At 42.8% G+C, this 24,550-nt stretch overlaps 1 protein-coding gene across 5 annotated transcripts in view; it reads left to right on the top strand.

Moving 5' to 3' along the window:
• The window catches only part of PDE7B (phosphodiesterase 7B), a 170,587-nt gene that overhangs the window by 81,353 nt on the left and 64,684 nt on the right, over window positions 1-24,550 (top strand). The window contains exon 1 of one of the 5 annotated variants that reach the window (XM_038131290.1): window positions 6,790-7,506. The exons of the other annotated variants lie outside the window; for them this stretch is intronic. Coding sequence (XP_037987218.1) covers window positions 7,269-7,506 — 238 coding nt within the window. The 5' untranslated portion in view covers window positions 6,790-7,268. Of the gene's footprint in view, window positions 1-6,789; window positions 7,507-24,550 lie in introns of those variants that run through there. 5 annotated transcript variants of the gene reach the window in all.

Raw genomic sequence — 24,550 nt, 5'->3', positions numbered from 1 at the left:
CATCTCCATGGCAAACTGCACCCACTGCTGTCATGCAAGACGCAAAGAGAGAAATGAAGCCCTGGGGCTTCTGTGAGAGGGCAAATAATGTCAGCTTTGGGATATGCACATCATTTGAATGCTGATGTGCAGGCAGCATAAGGAAACACAAAGTGTGAATACAGCCTGAGCAGAAGTGTAGGTATGGTACTCAAGTATCATAGATATTTAATCTGAAATACTTAGTGGCCTAGCTATTCAACATGACCAAAGTACCAAGCTTATTTAGTCAGAGATAATAATAAGTCTGCAACCAGAATGGCATCGGACAAAATGCAATTCAGTTTATTATTTAACTCTTGCATTGCAAAGAGGAATAAATTTGGGAGAGGTGTGCACCTATGCAATCCCAAAGCTTGATATAAGTCTAAATAGGATTATACAAAGAGCTAAATTCACCATTAATTATTAAAGTCAGAAAGATAAAGACTGAAGAATAATGAGAAGTAAATACTCTGCAATATTAATATGTGCAGCCATCAAATACCCAACAAGTTAACTAAGTTAAGAAACCTGTATTAATTTTATTTAAAATAGTGCTTCTTTTCCTAGTCAAATATTAATCTCCATTTTAAAAGTGAAAAGGAAAATCAAAGTTGTCAGGTCTTGTGATATCTGATTTACAAAAGAAGGAGCAGGTATTATTATTCATCTGTATTTATCCTTATATTTCCATTCAATTTATTCTTATGGTATTAAGCTTTCTTTGACAAAAAATTTAAACTAGATATCACCTAATGAAGATAAAGCAACTTACTTTTATAGTTTCAAAAGACAGAAAAAGACAAAATCATAGCCACAAGTCTTTTCTGAATACTATAAGGGGCAAGGACACCAGAGGCCATGTGGCCATCTACACCATCTCATTAAGGTAAGAGGTGACAGAATAAACATTTCAAATGTGGAACATCTCTCATCTTTCAAACTGCTGCAATAATTTTTAGATACATAGGTCCCAACAGAGAAAATATCTATGCACATGCTCAGCTTTAAAGATGGCAGCAATCCCTTTGAATTCATTGAGACCATACAGTTACTTACTATTAGTTATATATTTAAGGGATAGGCGTCTCTCATATACTTAGTCCCTTTTTCTACTCAGCTTTTTTCATGTATTCCCTAAAGGGAATCCTGTGGGATGCAGAGGTTATTCCTTTCATAGAGTTGTTTCATAAAGATGATTACTAGCATGTCCACCGTCCCAAATAACAGGTTATTATTTTCCACCTACCTGATTTCTACCAACATTTTCAAGCTGATGCAGTGTTCTTAACCTCCCACCCCATTAGCCTCGTCCATCATTAAGCATCTGTTACAATGATCACTCTGTAAACTCAGACAATGAGGTTTTTTAAAATCCCTTAACTTTGCCTTGGATCAGGTAAATTTTGTTTGTGTGTAAGAATTAAGGGAGGGAATAAACTAACAGAGTCCATCAGATACATTTTGCAACACAATTAAATATCATGCTGGCAATTCCTTTTTCAATTCCCTTTCAGCTTATCATTATTATTTTCTTATTATGGTTTATTAAGGCGAAATGAGTCTATTCTCTGTTATTTTCTATCTCCTTTAAAGCCACATAGAATTTTGCTGTTTACTGTGGGAAATTTGAATCATCAGATTCAGTATGCTGAACTTTTAATTTTCCTGAGCAAGCAGAGGAAATATTACACCACCTTGCTGTTTCCAATTAGTTACGGACTTCTGTTTATTCCCTTACTGCAAGCATTTTTGCTTAGTTTGTAGTACAAATCATTAATCTTAAAAATTTATTCTCTCACTTCCACTAAAAATGAAAAAGGCATTTTCTCCTTGCCCTACAGCACTCAAGCAATCCTTATTCCTCCATTTCCAGCACCTTTTCCCAAGGAATCTGATTAACTGATGAAAACAACCAACAGTTTATGAACCCACAGAACACTACTGCCTGTCTTTACATTTCCCAGTAGGTGAGGCTCTCAAGGCATGATGCTGTACAAAGCTCAGGCAATATGAACTAATTAATTAATTCATTGTACCATTCCCTTAGCAATCCAGCTCACTGCTCTTGACAGTGAGTTGGTAGCAGGCAAAAATAATCTACTGCGTACCTTAAATGTGCATCAAAGAAAAGTTAGTGAATTGTTGAGAATTCGTAGTAAAAATATTAAAACAATTTCAGAGTTGGGAAAAAATGTTCAGAGATAAAATTTAGAGAATTTGATATGTCCACTTCAGAGCAAAGGCATAGCAACTGTCCTCAAATAAATATAAAATTTTTGATATTTAATGAAGTAATTGCAATGATAGCAATAAATGAGAGCAATTGTTCTTACTGGTAAGAATGACGTTAAAAATAATAGACATCTGGAATGAGACAAATGTGGGGCAAAGAATAAGAAAATTATACTATGATTTTTAAAGTGATGAAAGAAACCTTCCAGGACGTTATTAGAAAAAATTCTGCATAACTGCGCCTGCTTATGTTTCTTCTGTCATATTATCCAACTTTCTTAGGCCCTCTGTTCCCTTGTCCCTCTTAAAAGTTACTCACTTGCATTCTTGTTTTCTCTGTTGCTCTGATTATGCTGCCCTGAAAATGAGCACTTTTTTTTTTTTTTTTACTTTCTGTGTAGAGACTGTGCCCCAGTGCTTACAATCTTCTACATTAAACTTACCCCCCTGAAACCTCCTAAAACTTGATTCTGGTGATGGTGTCATTGCCTGGCTCTGACCCAAGGCCTCATCTATGGTCTCTACATGACTCCATGATCCCTGAGACAAAGGAATACTTTTCAGAAGCAAGTACTGGTTTAAGATTGCACTAATAAGTGCCGTCTAAAGACACAGGCTTCACACTTTCTAAAAATCATATTTGATATTCTTTGAAACTGGTCTCTGCATTTGGACTTCTTAATGTTTGTGAATCGCTTAAATATTGGGAGCATTTTTCCAATTTTTTTTAATAATATACTGTAAAAACAGACTATATAAAATCTGTTTAGCTATCTGTTTGGAAATGCAAGTTCTGACACAATGCAGTGGTGCGGATTAGCTGAAAGAATAGGCAACATTTCCAAAAGTAATAACTCTGCCACACTAATAATTTATGAACCATTTTTTCAAACATCAGCTATCAGATGGAAGTGGGAGGAATAATAGAATATAACTCCTGCTTTACAATGGCCTGTTAATACAGAAAGGCAAAGGCGCCTGTACTCTAAGGAAGCTGTCAGCAAAGCTGCAGGCTGGAGGTCCCAGTATCGCTTACAGTGCTGGCAAGAAGGACACCACTGCTCGGGAATGAAGCTTGAGGAGGGAAGCAAAAGGAGAAGGCTGTGGGGGGCTAGAAGAGGAGAATCAAGGATCTTTCTTCACCATTCTTTTTTTACAGCTTTTGTGTGTCTGGACTGATTTGTTGTGGGAGAGCTGCTGGAGACAGTATTATTTGGCACAAGACAGGGTAGCTCAAAGCCAAAAGGATGGTGCTATTGCCAGTTTAAACTATGGCGCTTTTTTTGTTTTTTTTTTTCCTTCCCCCCTCCCTTCTTTCTTTGAAGGAAGGAAAAGAAAAAAGGGGAAGAAAGGGATTTGCAATGAAAACCAGAGCAGTGGGTTAACAAGAACCCTGCAGGCTTCAGTAGACTGGAAAGATACACGAGGCACTTCCTCTACCATCTGGCATGCAATTCTGCTGCTGCTGCTCCTTAGTACATAACTTCAGAGTGAATAAGCAAACAAGCAAAACTTTTTTAAGAGACACCAACTATGAAACACCACCTATTAATCTGTCAGCTTACTCTCTTCCCTTTTCTCCACCACAGTATTCCTTCCCTCAAGTCTTTTCCAGTTCGCATGTCTACCTGTGAAAATATGCACTGCCTTGTCATGTTTTCAGATGACTCCGTTTGCCTTTTTTTTGGCATTGCTTCTCAGATGAATGAGGGACAGAGCTAATGCATTTATATTTCTTGTGTAATCACTTAAGCTTCTTTAACTCAGAGTCAGAGAGAAATGCAGTTGATAGAAATAAAGCCATCCATCTCTGTTGAACTATTTCCTTCAAATATGGCTGGAAGTGTGAATGCAAAAGAGAAATTTTAGGTGAGCCAAGCTTGCGGAAGGACTGTTTAAAATGCAGTTACAAATGGCTGGGTACATGGCTGTGTAGGAGTAGGCATGATGTTGAGGTCACATCTTCAAGTTGGATAAATCATCACATCACATCAGAGAAACAGAGAACTTGCAAAATCTGAGCATTTTGTCAATTGGAAATCTCTGAGAGTGATGCCACAGCTGATTTTTGGTGCTAGAACCCCTCATATTCAAATATAGATCTTCCAGGCTTTCCTTTGAGCAGCTCTGATGTGGCTCCATTCTTATAATGAAAAAGACAAAAAGAAAGTCAGTTACAGCAAAATCTTGGATGAATTAAGGATAAGTAATCACTGAATTGGAGTACAACTGTGAAGCATAAGTTTATTAAGAATAAGATGAATTAGTTTACAGACATACCCACTAATGCCAAGCAACAATTTTAACGTAATTTTTTTTCATTCACAACTGCTGATCCTTGAACTGGCCAGAAATCAGAAAGAAAAATAAAAACAAAAACTCCAGGCTGTCTAAAACAGTTGTTTTCATTTGACAGTAATTTTACAAGAGAAAAAGTACATACATTTGATTAGGTTTATTACACAGCTTCTTGAAATACTGATACTACAACAACAGATGTATTTCAGTTTGTTTTTTGACTGGCCTCCTCCTTTGCACCTGTAGAACTGTAAGTGAAGACAAATACAGCAATTAGTCCTGATCCTATGCATAAGACAGCTACCTACCCAAGTGACCCAACTACAAATGATACAAAACCTTTCACAGTTTTAAGGACACAAGAAGGTAGTGTAGATTCTGAAATCTCAGAAGATTTTTATTGTTGCTATCAAGAGGACTGGGGGCTAAGTTCTGTTGACCACTTAAATATTCAGATATTCATCTAAAAATTAGTCTGGACATCTGTGAATACATTGCCTTCCTCAATGTCTGGTATCTTTTATCATAGAATCATTATGGTTGGGAAAGATATCCATGACCATTGAGTCCAACCTTTGGCAGTACATCTTGCAGCTAAACCACAGCACTAAGCTCCAGTTTCAGTTATTTCTTGATCACTTTCTGCCTTCAGTAAAGCTGGAAATGGCACAAGGATAGCCTTTCTTTCAGAGCACTCTGACACTTCTGCTCTTTGCCTCAGTGGGGACCACAAAGCACAGAGGTAAACAAAGAGAAAAAAACAATAGCTGAAAAAAAGTTACTGCAACTCCTTGTTGTACAAAACTAAAATTAAGTAGTTGGAGTGCAAGGTTTAAACTACTCAGTAGGCAAAGAGTCTTCACAGTCTTCTGGATTTCAGTTGCATAGTTTATCCCTCTTTCATAGGAGGAGTGCATGAGACACACCAATATAAAACACCTAAAATATCACAATAAGCCATATGAAAATAAAACCAATAAAATTTGCTATTCTAGAAAATTATAATCACAGATTGTATGAATGTTGTCAGTGCTTGTGCTACTGTACTGCATGCACATCATCTATTTCTTTGTTCTTAACTGCTTTGTTCAGTGAGTCAGGATATCCTGATACAAAAGACTGAAAAATATCAGCATAACAACAACAATACTACACGACTTTGTAATTGCTTCATAATTTTCAAGGCAAAGCTACCAAGTGTAGAGGGCTACTACTATGGCACTACAGTCTGCAATCAAAACTTTAGCAAATCATTACGGTTGTCAGTTTGAGTTTGGAACATCAATATAAGCAAGGCAGAGATCCTGTAACAGGGGAAACAGCATGATATTAATATGAGGAGGAGAGGCGTGCACTCTGTTTTCTACATGTCAGTGTGTTAAGTTTCAGTCCATTCTCTTGGCTTCTCTTCCTGTGTGGAGGAAGATCCTGCTTGTTTGATGGTTTATTTTTCCATCTGGAGAGAAGGCAGAACATTGAATGTAACCCAGAGAAGACAAACGTATTAACTATGCATGTGAGGAAATGTTATAATGCCCACTAAAATCCCATTAATTAAATCTTCTGCAATTTTACTGAAAACTAAGTGCTGGTGCAAGACCTCAACCTCCACCCCTCCGCTGTACGCTCCGTAAACTAAGGGACACCCCAGCAGCACGACCAGGCTAAAAGGGGTATCTTGTATAAAGGCAGTATAAATGTTGTGAAAATCGCATGGCCCCTCCGGATCCGGGATCCCCGGCAAGGGCCGGGTGCTGCTTACAGGGTCTGGCCAAAGGCAGCCCACAAGTCCGGGAAAGCCCTCGCTGACAGCTGCGCAGCCCCAGCACGCCACCTCTGCTGCTGCATGAGCCGGAGCACTCCCCCGGGCGGCTTTGCCTTGTTTTTTAAAGATTAGTGATGAATAATTGCCTCCTCGTCGTAGTCTGGGAGCGACCGCTGCCACCAGGCACTGTCCTAAAATGAACCCGTTCAGGTGGAGCTTCACAGCCGAAGTGATTGCGGGCGCGGGGCAGAGCCCAACACGGTCCCCTACACGCGTCCTTCCAGCATCTCGCTCCTCTGCCACCGCTCAAGCGCCAGTCCCTCCGGGTGCCCGCCCGGGCTGGCGTCCGGGGGCACCGCACGCCGCCAGCGCACTCGTGCTCCGCTCCCGGCCCTCGCAGCGTCCCGTGAATCACCGCCCATCCTCCCGCCCGAAGGGCAGCCGAGGTGACGGCGGGGTTTGACTAACAGGCCAAAACCCCCACCGGCTCCGCAGCCAGCGGGGCGAGGAGGAAGGCGGGGCGGTGGGGGCTCCCCCATGGCATCACGGCAGGGATAAAGTCAAAGTGTTTCCGCCGTGGCGCGTAGCGGGGTGTGAGCTGCGGCTGTGCCGGCGCGGCCCCGCAGCCCCGAGTGCCGCCCGCAGCAGCGGACCGAGCCCCCGCCCCCGGGTCCCGGCGCCGCGCCGGCATGAGCGGCGGCCCCGCGCCTGCCCGGCAGCCGCTTCGCCCCGGCTGCAGGCGCCTGGCGGCGGGCTGAGGGCGCGCAGCGGCGGGAGCCGAGCGCGGCCGCCGGAGCCCGGCGCTCCTTCCTTCCGCGGGGCCGGGCGCGCCCCTGGCGTGGGGCGGCGGCGGTGGGCAGCCGGGCGCCCTCGCCCCGCTCTGGATGCCCATCGCGGCTGCTCGGGCCGGGGGGTGGCTGCCGCTCCCCGGCGGGGGGCCCGGGCCAGGATGCCGGTGCTGGAGCGCTTCTTCCCCGCGGCAGAGCCGGGCAGGCGGAGGAGGACGGGGGACGAGCCGATGCCCTTTCCCATGGGCAGCCTGCCCGGTTATCAGCAGGGGACCCTGGCCTGGGACTTGCCCGAGATGATCAAGATGGTAAAGCTCGTTTGGAAATCCAAGGGGGAGCTCCGCGGGGCGAAGCACAGAGGCGTTTTGGAGAGCGAGGATGCCCTGGGCGGTTCGGCAGGTAGGTCTCCCCCGCGCTGCTGCTCGGGGAAGCTGCGGGGCAAACGCGGCTGGGGGCCGGGGTGGCGGGGAGCCTTGGCCGGAGCCGGACCGTCCCGTCGTGGGGCAGAGCCGCCGGGGCCGCGGAGCTGTCGGACCGAGCGCGGCCGGGCTGAGAAGCAGCCCCGTGCTTTGGGCGGCTCTCTGCCGCCGCCGGACTCGCGCACCGGAGTTTGTGCCGCGCTGAGGCCACGTCAGTTTGCCGATGGCGCTCCCCGGGTCCGGTCTGTTGCGTGGCTTTTGTACGCGGGGTGATAAAAGCTCGGCTGAAAACCAGAGCGAGTAGCTCCGCTGCTCCGAGGCTGACCCCCGCCGGGGCAGCCGGGCTCAGTGCCGGCGCGGGGAGCTCTCCCGGCCCGCGGGGAGCAGCGCAGCGGCGGCCCCGCGGTCAAGGTGACGGAGAAGCGGCGCTCCGGGGCCGCCGGGCAGCCCGGCCGCTGCAGGAGCTTTCCCGGCCGTGTTCGCCGTGCCCTTCCGAGCGCATGGCCTCTCCTCTTCCACCGCCAAACCTCTCCTCTTCCACCGCCAAACCGCCCGATCTTTGCGTGCGCTGGGCTCCCTTCACGGGACCTGCCCGCGCTTACCTTGTGCAAAGCTGAGCGACTCCCTTACGGCTTGGATTTTGATAGGCACCACTATTAAAAACTAGAGAAACGCTGCCCTATCCCACTACTTTCTCTTTGAACGTGGTACATTACTGGGTAAAGAGCACGTGCTTTTTCCTTAATTGTGTAAATCTTGTCTGTCAGTTTTTTTTCGGAGCTCACTAACATACGGCATGTCATCACGTGCTTTACTGAAGTCCAGGTTAGACCTGCAGCATTTTCATTAGGTAGAGATGAGTTGACAGGTTAGCAGGGTACTTCTGATGAATTGATTCTGCATCTTGACCTGTGCTCTGCACTGCATGTGGTTCAAAACCTCTTGCCTTCTCTTGAAGTCAGGGTCAGAGGCCTATGGTTGTCTCAGTACCAGTTGGTAATTTTTTATCCTCTTGTAATTGCACTGCTGTGATTTAATAGACTTTAGGAAACTGTGTGGCTTGTTTCTTCAGAACTCTGGATTATCTCATCTCTGCTGCTTGGTCAGTAAATTCTTCTGATGTGTTCATTCTTCAAACATTGTGCCTTGGTGTACTTGTTACTGAGACCTATAATTTACAGTACTTTGTACCAGAATAATTTAATTTCTTAGGTAGAATCACATCTTCGTAGGTATTTCAAAGCGCTTGTTTTGTGTATGTGCATGTATATTCTCCGTAATTGTATATATAAACTTGAATATTAAATAGGTATCAGTCTATCACTTTTTAATGCCTGCTCAGGTTGGCTGGTTGGTCATTGTATGTCTGTTAACTAAAATGTGTGTAGTTTAATGAAAGAATGCTTGGTCCACTTCCATTTTGAAAAAGGGGAGATAAGTCTTGTACTCTGAGGAAGATCTGTCACCCTAGTTTTGGGGAATCGCTCCAGTTTAAAAGAAAAATAAGTAAGAGTGATGTGGATAATGAAAGAGGAGGTCATATTGCTCTTTAGGACTTGGAGCAAATCAGCTGGGAATGTACTGTAGCCAGGCAGGGAGATTGAGGCTTGTGTGGTGAATGCTGAGTGTTCAGAGATGGACCCTAATTAAGCAACTCAAGAAATACTGCATTGCTTACACTGTATGTATGAGTAATGGTGGTTTTTCAGTGTGCTTGTGTTGTATCTGGTGAAATTACTTTCATTAGGTAACAAATGAGATTCACCTTCAGATTCCTGGAGGCAACTAAAAATGAGCGTGAATGTACAGAGACAGATTAGTCCACTAGCAGGATGTGAGTAACTTGCATTTACTCAAATGGCCATTACTCGTATCCTGTGGAGGGGACAGTCCTCTTCATGGTGCCAGACCTATTTCATAAGCTCAGCTGACTTGCAGCAGTACAAATCCAGGCAGAAGATGACTCTTAACTCTCAACACTTTAAATACGAATCATCAGACGGTTTGAGGGAACCAGACCTGGGTTGCTGGTTTTTCCTCCTCAGCAACAGTCATCCTAGTAGTTTTCCCTCTTGTGGTTTCATTTTAGTCACTTTAAGTACATTGGAGTATGTGGGAAAACCAGTAAATGCTGAAATCTAGTATACTTAAATAAGTGCAGAGTCAAAGAATGCAGAAATGGAAAGAAGAGATAATAGTTTGGAAGGCTCAGTAGTTTGAGGTACTCAGCTTCATGTTTGTGTGGTGTTTTCTACATGTTTGATTCCTGGAAAAAAACCAGAACAAAACTTCATAACTCGTATCTTATAAAAAAGGCAGTACTTAGTCAGGAATCAGATTTTCTTCAGGTGGAGTTAAAGCAAATAACTTCTGCTTGAGGTACTGCTAGCTAGGCAAATAAAGGTTGATTGTTCAGTAGTAGAATTCACAGCACTTTCCACATCAAGGGCTTTTTCATTTGAATTTGTAAGTATTCATGTGATAACTCATGTTCTGTTATCACATCCTCATGAAACTACTTTGCTTACAGTAGAAGAGGAAATAGATATGAATTCTGGAAGGAAACTGTCAGGATTTCTGGCTTGCTCGATCATGTTAATAGAGATTTAGCTAAGCAAATTTCTTTGCCTTGTCCAAGTGATGGGACTGGGTTTTGGACTGGATGGTTAGAAAAGTCACAACCCTCTTAACCACAGGTAGTGTGAAGGAGGGAGAGCTATATCTGCACATGATGTCAGTTTTGTGGATGGCAATGTCTTGGGGACCCATTTAGCCGTAATTTATACCACATTCCTCATTCCTGAGGTAGGAGTAGAGAGCAAAACGATCTATGTGTCTTGGGCTCTCATATGTAAGAGCTATATCTGGATCTTTCACCTTGTCCAGTACCGAGAATAAGCTACTTAATCTCCCTGCAAAAGAAAGGGGTTGCAATACATCATGCAGCATGTAGTTGGGATGAATGAAGAACTCGGATTTCGGTGACTGCCTGCCTGGGGTTTCTAATGATGATTTATTTTCACTTCCAAAGCAGTAAAACTCACATCTTGAGCCTTCTCTTCTTGTTGCACTGCTTTTTAATGTTAGTATCAATTAACACTACAGACCTTTCTCCTGCTCCTGGCCTGCTGTTGCTTAGTAACTGTTCAGTGCCCCCACCTGTTTCAATCCCTGACCAAATCAGCACAAAACTGAGATTTGTTGAAGACTCTCTCTGGCTGTGCCAGGAGCCATTTCTGTGGGAAATGGGTATAATTCGATGTCATTCCATACTGTGTTTCAAATAGTTTGTTTGCAAGTCAATGCCTTTTACTTGAATGAAATAACAGCATGTGTTGATATTATTACAACTGAATTATTAAAATAATTCTGATCTGCAACTGTGTTGATCTCTAGGAGGGAACTGTGTTCTGTTTATGACCCTAACTTTCTTATCACCCTCTCCTAGAGTTCAGCAGTATCTTTGCATATCAAACAAAAATGATCAGGGAACAGGTACAGGTTTGCCTCCGACAGTCTTCATTAGGAGCATTAGCAACCTCTTAAGCTTACAGTGATCATCCCAGATAACTCCAGAGAGACTTTCTGTACTGAGTCTTGCACATGTGCAGACATGCATGACTTTGAGAGAAGGTGCAGTGCTACGAAGAATTACCGAGGTCTGTTGAGACACTCTGGGTATTTTGAAAGAACTCTGAATGTTTTTTTCCCGTTACTTCTTTCTGTTGGTGGATGTTTTCTCAGAAATGTAGGTTCTGATTCATGTGTGTATCATGCTTGTTGTTAACTGGCGAGTCCCTTTGCCATGAGTAGGAGAAACAAGCAAGTACCACTCCTATTACAGTTGGGAAAATCTCCACCAGTTATTAGTGTGTCTCTTTACTTCTCCTCTTCAGTCCACTGTCTCCTTTACAGTTCAGTAGTCTATTCAAACTTCTTGCTTGCTCTTTCAAACCTTAGAGCTGAGCAATCTTGTCATACACCTGTTGGAGAGTCAAATCATGTGTTTCCTCAGTGGTTGCTTGAAGGTCTTCCGCAAAGTTTTTCACAAGACTTCCAAAGACTTAGTTTTTCCATAGTATCCCAGGAAACATGCCTTCTACTTAATTTTTCTTTTGTATTTAACAATTTTTATCATACTGTGCAATGGCTTTGCTGTGCATGTGAAAATAAACTTCATGCTTCCGCTTCCTATCATTGCTTATAGAATCACAAAATGATTTGGGTTGGAAGAGGCCTTTAAAGACCATCTAGTTTAAACCCCCTAGCCATGGGCAAGGACACCTTCCCCTAGACCAGGTTGCTCAAAGTTTCATCCCACCTGGCCTTGAAGACTTTCAGGAATTGGCATCCACAACTCCTCTGAACAACCTGTTTGGGTGCATTTTTAGTTGTGATACTTTGAAACTCATGCTTGTGTTTGTAGTTCCACTGCAGTAACTAATAATCATAAAATTTTAAAATTTAAATCTATGAATTACTAAGAACCAAATGGGGGTTTGGCTAACAGCTTAAAAACTCATTGTTTTGTGTATTTGGTGCTGAGCATGTAGGTGCCACAAATGTAGATCCCAGTAATAAATGAAATCTGGGAGGTATCAAATGGCATTGTCTTAGCAGCTGACCAGCCTCCTGTGTTATTGCTTAGGTTGAAATCATCTTTGTTTATGTCCTGCTGACAGATGCACAGCAGGTAGGAGGGTAGATTGCTATATGTTTCTGAGGTTAGGTTTTCTTTTCTTCTTTTTTTTCCTTCAAGTTTTATGTTGAGACTTGTTAAATCCATTACACTTAGAAGAAAAATGAATGTGAATTTGATACGATCAAGACTACCTGTAGCAACTTTGATTGCTCACTGACCATTGTGTTGAAAGTCCTGCCTCTGGGAACAAGAAATATGCTATTCTATATTTCATGAAGAGCTGGTTAAATCAGTGGAACTGTGAGTGATGGTCTCATTAAGAATGGTGAAATTAAACAGTGTACAGTACCACTTCTGGAGTGTGTGTATGTAGACCAAGAGAGAAAATTCAGACCACATCTATGGGTAATGCTGTTCAAACACAACTCTTCAGTCTACTGGCTGAACCTAAGTTATTAATACATAACATTTAGGGCTATTTTTTTCAAAAAGACTATACTAATTAGAGAAATGGCTTCAAAGATTAAAATAAATAATTTTGAGATATTAAATCATGGTCACCATTTAAATTATGGTCCTTATTTGGTACCTACCTCTTTACTTTGAGGTACTTTTAAAATGTAGTGTAGAATGAGAAGCTGAACTGATAGTAGAAGTCCTTCATTTTGAACGTGTCAGAATGAACTTGTGTGAGTGTCAATTGAAGGCGTGTTTATTTTGGGAGGGAAAATTTTCTACTTAGCTACTGTGCTTAACCACTCTCTTCTGCTTGATTCTTATGTAAATTTTCTGGTGTGGATTTGTTGGGATTTTGGGATATTCAGAGTTAAGTTGGAAGCGGCCTCTAAGATGATGAAGTTCAACCACTGCCATGTCCGCCCAAATAGGAGCTAGATCAGGGGTAACAGTAGAGCAGAAATAATGTGAAAATCTCTCCAAACTCTAAATTGTCTTTCAGTTCAGCCTGGCTGGCACATTTTTTGTTTGCATTATTGTGAATGTTGGAAAACAAAATTTATTTGCAGAAATATTTGGAGAAGCTCTCTGAGCAGTTTTTCAGCTATGTACAGCCACAAAAGAGAGAAAAAGATTACAATATTATAGAGCTAAGACTTCAGGATAAGTTAAGAGATGAAGCAGAATTGCCCAGGTTGGATGTTGGCCAGCATGAAAAGAAGGGAATGGGCTGGTGTGCTAGAAAATTGACAGAGGTTTATTGGTCTGTCAGCTCAGAGACAAATGAGCAGTCTGCTGAAAACTGTAAATACAAATAGAGCAAATTCCAGTGAGCTATGTAATGGTGGCCAGATCTGCTGCTTTCAGTGAAGCTGTTCTAAATATCAGGAGCCAAAGATATGGCTTCTTATATAAAAATACTGTTTCTAAAGGAAAAGCTGAAAAAGCTACTACACTGTAACTCAAACAGAGCTGGGGGGGGTATTGAATGCTTGTTTGTTTCATTAGATTTAAAGCTGATAGTTTTCTTTTATCTTTGGTGAATTGTCTCTTAAGTTCTCTGTACTCTGTGAAGAATTAAACTGATAAGTGGCAATAGAAAGCAGTAGTGATATTAGCCATGCCTGCCTAGTGGTGGTGGTTTTCTGTATTGCTTAAATGTTGTGAGAGAAGTGTTTAAAATGCATTGTGGGAGGCTCGATTCTGTATTCCAACTTCCAAAGTAGGAAGTGCATTGTATGCAACGTGTTTGCCATTTCAGCTCTTCCTCATAACAAACTTTGTTTGTGATCTGTCATACGTAAAGGAGTTTGCTTGGATGCTTGGAGACGTGCATCCCAGACAGCTTTCTGTAGTCTTGATTTAGGAAGTGTGAATTTGGCTTTCCATCCAGGCAACAAAGAAAAAGGGTGTCCATGTCACCGTTTTCTGCACTGTGACCTATTCACACCCCCTCCTCAGAGCTGTTTTTAGAATATGCTGAACCACATTACTTAAGGTAATAGCTCACATGCTGCCCCACCACTGCCACGTTTCAGGAGGCATAGTTACAAATGGGCAAACTTCTCTGAATTGGAGTTGTCCTGCAGGAACTCTCTCGTGTCCCCTTCTTTGAAAAAAGTCAGTTGACTTCAGGCTGATTCTTCACAGCAAGTATGCATCTGGTTCTGGCCATAATTCTATAAAACTTTCTAGTTCTCCTGTCTTCCTTTTGTGTGGGCTAAAAAGTGAAACACTCTTGAGATATCCAGCTTAAAATATGCTTTGACATTTTTTAATAACTTTTTGTAAGTCATCTTTTTTCAAAAAAGAGCATTCAGCCTACTAAATTATGGGATAAATTACATTAGGTTAAGTACTTAACTGGCCCGTGGTGTAGACTTGCAAGACAAAAATGTCTTCGCTCTTCATTTTTTTCCTCATCTTGCAACATACAATTTCTTCTGTCACTGTTATGGCTAACAAACAAACAAACTCTGCATGAGAGGAGTAAATCCCTCATGCTCACCTCCTGGATAAAGCATTCTTTTGGCTCCTCTGTGGACTGCCAGCTGCAGTTTACCCTGAAAAGGTGAACGTAGTATGGTCTAAGGTGTGTACAAAGAGAGAGGTCCAACACAACAAGGATTTAGTAGGCTCAAGAGTATTGCTGTCAGTAATGCTGTCACCCTTATTACCGTAGCAATAGAGAGACAAACCCCTTCCATTGCTCTGTGAACAGAATATTATGAAGTTCAGGTATCCTTCAATTTTCCCTCAGAAAATAAAACTTTGCCATTGACTTTTGCCAGTTTATTTATAATCTGTGGGAATGCAACAGTTTGGGAATGCTCCCCCGTCCCAGGAACTGAGGATCTGTTTGAAATTGAAGTGAAGCCCGGGACAGTCTTTCCATGGACGTGGATGGGCTTTGTTCTAAACCAGGATGTTCAGTGTTACTTTTAGGTAAAACCCTGTGGAAGGTGTACTCTTTATACACACAAGACCATTTGGAGAAATTGCTGTAAACTTCCCCAGCTCTGATCCTTTCTGAAGGGGAAGTGTGCAAAACTGCGCTTCCTGTGGGAGCATATGAAATCCTTTCATCTGTAGCCAGCTCTGCCTTGTGTGGAGGTAATGCCCTTCAAATGTTGCTATCTCAGTGTTCTCCTGATATCCCTGACCTAAGGTAAGGACAAAGTATTAACTCAAAGGCCTACTTAAAAGATGCTCTGTGCAGGTGCAGTTGGAAATGAAGCGTTATCCTGGAGGGTTTTCTGTACACACTGTGCTGTGGCAGGCATTGCTTCTTTCCTGCTGCTTAAGCACTGCCTTGAGATTGAATGCTTTGTTTTCAGCTGCTGGAATTACAGATCAGACACAAGAAAACTTATAAACTATGTACTACACAATAGTGTTTGAACACTGCTTTTGAAAGTTAAATCATAAAGTAGGTTCATCAAGTAGAAAAAATTAGTTTTAGGCTTGCTGAAACTGTGTTCCACAATAGTCAAAAACTAGTGTCTACACAGATGTGCCAGGTGAATGTTCAATTAAAAATCATACAGAATAATTGGAAAATGCAGGTGCAGAACATTTCTTAAGCCATCAAAATTTTGACAGGTGCTGAAAACACCTTCCATACTCAGTCCATTATCCTGTTTTTAATATCTGTTGGCTAAGTTCTTCCTTGTCCAATAAGAAGTGCTTCTGTGAGTGAGCTTTCCGTTAGTTAAGGTTATCAGCAGCGAGTCCTCGGGGATTTATCTCTGCACGTTATCTGGGTTGTCAGGAGACTGTGTTCACTGAAACACCCAAGTCCTTATCCAGATAGCTGTGTTCCAAACTTCTCTTATCCAAACATCTTCCAAACAGTTCATGTGAGCAAAACTTAAACTGGAAATCTTGTAATTACAGGCTTTCATGGAAGATTTCTTATTTCCTGCTTCCAGCCTGAGTGGATATACTGCAGGAACATCTGCCTTCACAGTAATTGGGCAATTGCATTTCTAATTCCAAGTGGAACTGAGAGAATAAAGGGGTGAGAGAGACTGGGCTTCTGTGAAATGCCGGAAAAAATGACCTGATCCAGCTTGGGGTCTGCATGAAGGTTTGTCTCATTAAAAGAAGTGGGGAGAAGAAAAGAATTCTGTGCTCCCTGCTTGCAGATTATTTTAGTGATACAGATTATGTTCAGGCACACTAGCAGAGAGAAACAGAAAACCACATGCAAGAGATTCTGAACTTTATAGGTGCTGCATAGCTATTGCACTTGCTTTCTGTTCTTCCTGGAAGCACTAGTGAATGTGCATTTCATGTCTTCATTTGGGAACTAAAGCTAGCTGAATAAATTAGTACTGGGAATATCTCAGAACTGAACTCATTCTGTGTGTGTAAGTCTGTGTGTTGCCTTCCATGACCACTGGAAAAGAGACTAAGGAGAGAAGAATTTACTGCACAGCTGAGAGCAACCATCCTAAAATGGCAGAGGTGCAAGGCTTTTAGGTGAGACACTGTCAGCATACACTTCCAGGCATGGTCAGTTTGAACATCCTGCTTAGAGTCTGCAAACTGAGAGCTCTCAAGGAAGCAGAGCAGCGAGGAGCAGAGCACCCTTAGAGGAGACAAGCAGTGGGTAGGAGTTGGAGGGAGAGGTGGTAATCTCTCAGTGCTGTTTAGCTCACTAGCATGTCCCAAGTTTAATCCCCAATTCCCTCCTTATCAGTCATGAATAAGGCAACAATCACTGCTGTATATAAGTGCTGTCACAGCTTTTCCCCCATCGTCTTTCTGACAGGTTGTCCTGCCCTCTCATTGGAAACCATAATTGCAGATGTGGATAGGGGCATGGTGACACAGATGAGATGAGCTTGGTGCTGCACTGACTCTTAGAGCCTTCTTGTTTTAAGGAGCATGTTGTGAAGTATGGTTTATCCGTTTTTCTAGCTTCATGCATCTCAGCCAAAGTGATAAAAATATAAAGGATAGCAACTCAAGTTACAGCAGCATGGGGGCTCATGCTGAAGACGTGCTGCAGACAAGAGCATAAAGGAGCCGCTACAGGACTACAGTAGTTCAGCTTAATGAGTAATCAGAAGGTTTCAGTATGATACCTTCTCTTTTTTCCTGAGTACTAGTTAACTAACCCCTTGTAAAAGTGAAAGCGATAGTAGGACTTGTGAGGTGAGTGCAGATAACATACTGCAGGCAAGGTGAAGAGCAATAAGTAGTAAGTAACTTAAGATGTAATCTAAGTAACTTAAGGTGTAATAAGTAGCTTAACACAGAAGTCTGCATGAAGGCTCTATTTTGCTGGGGGGCTGGGGGGGAGGAATTAATAAGAGTCAGAAATACGGGATTTTCCTGTCAGAACTGCACTGGAGTGTGTTCACTGAGTGGTCTGCGTGGCTTACCTGTTAGAAATGTATGATCCTCGACAAGATTTCACAGATCATCAGTAGAACCTGAATGCTCAGATCTTCACTAAAAACTAGGTCTGAAGTTCTGCTTCAAGATAGAAGCCTAACTTAAGTGTCAAGGAAGCTACCTGATTTGTGCCAAATAAATGCTTAAGCTACCTACAGAATACTGTTCTGATTTTGGTGTTAAAAGATGCAATCTGTAAAACGTGATCATCTACTGAAATCACACAGCTGTTAAATCATAATTACATTAAAGAGATGGAATTCAGAATAAAGTTATAACCCCTAACCAGGCAGACTCAGAAAGCCTATTTAATTTCCCTGTGGAATAGTAATAGAATAGATCTTCCTTTCCCCCGTTTCCAGCCGTGCACATCATTAAGTACCTGCTAAGTAGCTGGCAAAACAGAGTAAAAGTTAAACTAACTTTGCTAATAGTGAGCTGGAATTCTCATAATGAAAATGCAAGGTACCTCATTTAAATATTGGCCCCTTGACAAAATCTGCACCACAAGCCTCACAAGACTGTCACTAATCTTTCTGTAGGTGCCCTGTAGCCAAAAATGTGCTGATGTCTGGCTTTGCACAGACTGGAGGCCTGGGAGATTATATGTTTTGAATAGGATCAAATGACTAGAAGGGGAAAGCACTCTATACTTAGCTGCCTTGTCAGACAGAAGAACGTTTTGCATGTGACCTTGTTAACAGCATGAGTTAAGACCAGCACTATGAATTAGAGGCAGAACTACTGAAGCTTAGATCATCATTGAGAATCTGTGTTTTTCTGGTCATCTGCCTAATTTTTTTTCCTCTGTTCTCCTATTTAGACTTTAGTTTTCATGCTGACTCTAGGTCACATGGAGACATGAGGAAGAAAAATCGCCAAGGCAGTTCTCCTCCATTTTAGAAAAGCAGAGCAACAGTTCAATACAGGATTTTTTTCACCGTCACTGTCAAGTCCTCGTTTCCTCTTAATAGTCATTTGCTTTCCCTTCATACTGCAGAGTCTGTCCTAGTGTGCTCCTCAGCCGCCATGCCTTTGAGCATCTTTCCAAATTATTATGGCCAGACTGACTACCTCACTGCAAATTAATTCTCTTCTGTTGCAATCGCATCTCTGTCTTCAACTTAACTGGTTCCCACACCTGCAGTATTAATTGCCTCTTCTCTATTTTAGATAGTCTTTGAAACCTTCTCCTCCTGTAACCTCCACCTCTGTGCACAGTACATTTTCACTCATGGGTCTTTCAACAGAAAATTGGCATCCTCTGTCCCTTGAGCTCCCTCTTCCTCCTCCTCCTTGTTATATAGGCAGAATTTTATTTACTGCTCCTTTCCTGTAATGAAGGCTAGCACATGGCAGATAAGGCTGTGTCCTGTTGGAGTCTGCAGATAGTTCATGTCGCCTACAAATACAGCTTGCTATGTCATTGTATGAATGGCTTGTGAAATGCCTCATAAATATCTGTTCCCTGGCTCATGTCAATAGAACTCCTCTTTTTCCTCAGATAGCCCCCCACAACTTATTTTAATTAGGGTAGATGAAACTACTGGGACTACTGTCACTGTGCAAAGGCAGGCAGGCTACTAACCAGCAACTGTTTAAATTATATATACCTCCTCTCAGCCAGGAGGTATATATTCAGTACCCTGCAGGAGCTTCTCTTTTACCTTTGTCCAAAAGGAGAGAGTGGATATTGAAACTTAATTTTCACTGCAAACCTCATTGTGCACTGGGTCATGAGCGTTGCAATAACCAAAACCCTATGGCTTGTAGGAGTCAGCAGCTTTCCCAAGTGAACTGGTAAGATGCTGCCAGTAGAAACTTGTTTGGCTTTAGTACTGTTGCTCAAAATTCTGCTCCTGTTCCCAAACCCATCTCTTTATCAAGAGAAGAGCCTCAGCCTCCTCTGAGTGAGCACAAACAGGGCATGCAGCAGCAAAACTTTGTATCTGTCCCAAATTTTTCTTATAGTTAAGAGTCTGATAAAGTAACACAGAACCATCAGAGCCACACAAAGGGACAGAAGTGGAAGGAGAAGAGATGAAATAAAATAAAGCAGTGTGATCATAAAAAGAAAAGCATGTAAAAATATGAATGCCAGACAGACGGCTTGGGTGAGGAGCACAACTAATCCATGGGGTATCAGAACAGCTGGATGACTGTTTTAAAATCTCTTTAAAGAAGGAAACCAGTAATTGAACTGTATTGGAGAAGGACAGAGCAAAAATAAGCTGCACTGAAATAAGGAAAGAACAACTTCTTAGACATCCCTTATGTAGTGCTACATTGCATTACAAATCCTAAAATGGTTAGGGTTGGAAGGGACCTCAGAGATCCTGTAGTTCTAACCACGCCACCATGGGCAGGGACACCTTCCACTAGACCAGGTTTCTCAAAGCTCCATCCAACCTGGCCTTGAACATTTCCAGGAATGGGGCATCCATGGCTTCTCTGAGCAACCAGTTCCAATGTTTCATCACCCTCACAAATTAAGAATTTCATCCTTATATCTAACCTAAACCTGCCCTCTTTCAGTTTGAAACCATTTCCCCTTGTTCTGTCACTTCATGCCCTTGTAAAAAGGCCCTTTCCAGGTCTCCTGTAGGCCCCTTTAGGTACCAGAAGGTGCTGTGAGGTGTCCCTGCAGCCTTTGTATCTCCAAGACCCCCCCAACTCTCTCAGCCTGTGTTCATAGGAGAGGTGCTTTAGCCCAGTGAACATCTCCTCTGGACTTGCTTCAACAGATCCACGTCCTTCTTATGTTGTGTGCCCCAGAGCTTCAGATGAGGTGCAGCACTTCAGATGAGGTCTCATGAGAGCAGACTGAGGTGGCAGAAGCACCTCGGTTGCCCTGCTGGCCAGGCTGCTTTTGACTGCCCAGGACAGTCACTTTGGCTGTCAGCTTACACAGCTCATTCATGTCAAGTTTCTCAGCCAGCAGCACGTCCAAGTCCTTCTCACAAGGGCTGCTCTCAGTCCATTCTCTGCTCAGCCTGTACTTGTGCTTGGGATTGCCCCTATCCAGGTGCAGGACTTTGCCCTTGGTCTTGTTAAACTTCAGGAGGTTTGCACAGGCCCACTTCTCAAACCTGTTAAGGTCCATCTGGATGGCATCCCTTCCTTCCAGCATACAGAACACACTATAGGGCTTAGTGTTGTTGGCAAACTTGCTGAGGGTACATTCAGTCCCACTGTCCGTGTTGCCGTCAGAAGTGTGGAATGGTGCTGGTTGCTAAGCCAGCCCCTGACGAATGCCACTTGTCACTTGGACATTGAGCTATTGACTGCAGCTCTTGAGTGTGACCATCCTGCTAGTTCTTTATCCACTGCATAGTACATCTGTCAAATCCATGTCTCTTCAGTTTGGAGACAGGGGTATTGTGTGTGACAGCATCAACTGCTTTGCACAAGTTCAGGTAGATGATGTCGGTAGCTCTTCCCTTATCCACCAACACGTTAATTCCATTGTAGAAGGCCACCAATTTGTCAGGCACGATTTGTCCTTACTGGAGCTGTTGTTTGCTGTCACCAATCACATCCTTATTTCCATGTGAGCATTCAGTGTAGTTTCTAGGAGGATCTGCTCCATGATCCTGCTGGTCACAGAGGTGACACTGACCCACCTGAGCCTGACCAACCTACTGACATGTAGTTCCAAATATCTTCCTTGTATCCCTTTTATAAAAATGGGTATTTTGCTTCCCCTTTTCCAGCTGATGGGAACTTTACTGAAATGCCACAGCTACTCAGATATAATGGAGAATGGCTTAGCTACTTCATCTGTCAGCTGCCAAAATACTTATGTAGCCTGTAAGTGCTGTATAAATCAAAAACTTCTTTGAAAGTAAGGGTGTGTATCACCTCCGCTTCAGGCTGCCATCCTTGAGGATGAAATAAGAAAATACTTTCTTTAAGGCTTGATACACGTGCTAGTGGAAGGTGGCCTGTGAACAGGAGGCACCAATTCACAAAATAAGTGGCATTCAGTTCCCTGTGGGGACAGGAGTACTCACTCTTGGAAGGGGAAAGGAAAATGAAACAATTAAAACTTTTCTCTGTTACTTCTCTCCCTTTGTTATCAAATGTAAAATCTGCAAGCAGATGTTACAATGGAACCACGGAAGATCTGGGCAAATATTTATTTTTTCCGTCTCTGTTTACAAGATGTTTCTACAAATAAAGAAACATGGGGGAAATAATGGAAAATCCGAAACCCAAAAGGAGCTGCCCATCAGCTCCCATTGCCTCAAGTACTTCATCTTCCTACTTGCTTTGGGTGGAAAACCACGTAAACTCTTGACCAGCTGAGAGAGACAGTAAGTCAAGCTGGTGGAGCCACACATTGTGATTTTCCCCTGACACGCTCTGAAAGAGCAACCTGCTGACTGTTACCAAAGGAGATGGCCTTCAAAGAGCTCAAAGTCTCCACTGCTTGAAAAGGAGGGGTGAGAGGAGGATGGGTGACCACTGTGTTAGCTTTTCTGTATGAGTCTGTTATAAGATGCAGAGTGGAGGAAGGAACTGACTTTCTTCTATTTCCTTTTTAGCTACTGAAGGCATGAACCATTTACAGGAAAGCTGCCAGCTTTTTTTTTTTTTTTTTGGGGGGGGGGTGTAGGTGTGGAGAACAAAGACTTTGTGTGTAACTTAATGCTTTCTGGGGGAAGTCAGCTAGCATTTGGAGCTCTTCAGTGCTGCGGTGCAACAGATCAGAAGTGAACTTGGGGTGTCAGCCAGCAAAATACACATAGAAACCACGTTAGGAAGTGCGAATTATGCATGAGGTGCTCAGAAGCTGCTCAGGGCTGTGTTGACATGTCACAGGTGATCTGTGCATTGGATCAGTGGTGGTCTGGTGGTGCGTTCTTGCTGTGTGGCACTGGGTTGTGTTTCCTGGGCTGCAGGGAAGTGTGGGGATGGGGAGCAGAGCTGAGTCTCTGGCTCAGGCAGCTCAGCACATCAAGAGCATGGGTGTACAGAGCTAAGCAGGGCCACAAGTGGGGAATCCAGAGGAACTGATCTTCTTCCATGCAGATGCAGCAGAGTTAAGCAACTTCAGGCAGGAGAGGTTTTGAGCTGCTGTGGCACCTTTCCAGGAGTTAATAAGAACTTGAAATAGAGCCCAAGCCCTAAATGCACTTTATTTAGGCTCAGTGTGGCAGTTTTTCTTAACTGATGTAATTAAACAGGTAAAAGCATATAAATTTGTCTTTCAGTTTCTAGCTTTGAAACTGCATGGACTTAGAGAGTTTTCATGTTTTTTGACAGGAAAGATAAGAACCAAACCCTTGGCCTTCTGGATCTGCTTTGCTGTCAGTGCTGACCGCTGGCAGAGAGACTTAATGCTTGCTAGTGAGGTGAAAAGAGTTTGTATCATAGGTTCCTATGCAGTTGACCTTTAAAAGCAGCCCACAGCATGTGGGTATAGAGGGATGATAACTCTGGAAACCACCAACAAGTTCATTAGTCAGGTTATTTAACATATTTAATGTATCCTGTATTGAGGGAGGCTAGGGGTGTTTGCATGCTCCTCTAACATAACAGAACCAGGGGGATGATTCCATCAGCAGAAGGGCAGTTGCTTTGATAAACCAATGCACACTTTGAGTACCATCACATAACCTGCCTTAAACTTGAAGGCTGGTGACCGCCTGGAAGACTTCAGCTTGTTGTTGAAAGTAATGGCCTGTTAGCAAGACCAGCTACCAAAGAGGCTGTTCTAACAGAGCAGATTGGGCCCCATATTTTGTGACTGACTCAGCCCTTCCCAATTTGCCAGACTGAACCAAAAGGGAAAGATTTTGGCTGGCTGACCCCATTTTGTCAGCTTGAGGCCCAGTAAAGCATAGAGTAAAGCCAAGGTTGTAAGAATCACTCAACTGAAGCTCATATCCTTCCTCTGAAGCTTTTAATTTACTGATTTATGGTTTTCATAATTTTAAATATTTATTTTCCTTTTGTGGATTTTAAAACAAGGAAGAGTGAAGTGGTGGTTGGTCAGAAAAACTGACTTCTCAGGAAAACTAAAACAAAAAATCGATTTTGTTGTGCTATTGAATGACTTAAATGGTACTCAGCCCCAGAGGTTCAGAAATATGTCTAATTCAACCACTGAATATTTATTTACGCAATGTATTGACAGCTGATCTGTAATTTATGATGTTTCTAGATATGCACATTATTTTATGCCTTCAGGGAAACATTATCACAGTTTAAGATACTCATCTTCTGCTGATAATTAAAATGGTTCAAGAGCAACTTTATTAAAGCCTTGCCCCTTCTGTCCTTTTGTCCAGTAAGGCCCACTCTGCTCCACTTTGTGCTAGCAGAGAATGAGAGAGAGGAGATGCTGAGCCTGCCAGGGCCTCTTGGAGTTTCATGAGGATTTGAGGCATGATTAGAAACTGGAAAAAGGAGACCAGAGACTGGAAAAAGAACTTTTATGTGTCAGTGAAAAAGGATGAGAGTTTAGAAAAAAGGTCTAAACTTTTCAAGATCTTGCTTCTGTTCCCAGGCATGATAGAAATAAAGAACTAATTGAGCCATAAAACGTGCTTATTGCAGTTGGCTAGGGTAGGATCACTTGTAAAAGATTGCTAACAATAGGATGAGGGTTTTCTCCTCTGCAGGGAAGAGAAATTAAGGGGTATGAAATGCTTGGCATAATACAGTCCTGAGTGTTTGAAATGCACATATGCATGTCCTCACCTTCCTTCTGACTTCGGCGTTCATAAAATCTTTCCATGGTTCTGGTGAGGAAGGGAGGAATAAAACCTCAGCCCTATTAATGAGCAGCAACTTCACTGTCACTTTTGTCTGTCAGTGCTGCTTTGGGTGTTATAAATCTGTAGAGTCTTGTTTCTGAAGTGCAGGTACACTGTGTCACACAGCACATTCTGCTCACTGATAGTCTTGGTGTAGCCCAGGAGCACTCCCAGAATAAACAGCGTACCCCATCCTTGACTGTTCTTACTGTTGTAAAACCCAATCCTGAAGGTTACCCTATAAAGCAGCTGAAGTG

Source organism: Motacilla alba, chromosome 3, assembly GCF_015832195.1.
Source record: "Motacilla alba alba isolate MOTALB_02 chromosome 3, Motacilla_alba_V1.0_pri, whole genome shotgun sequence".
Taxonomy (NCBI): Eukaryota; Metazoa; Chordata; class Aves; order Passeriformes; family Motacillidae; genus Motacilla; species Motacilla alba.
The sequence above is the reverse complement of the archived record's forward strand: the minus strand, read 5'-3'. Positions and strand labels throughout refer to the sequence as shown.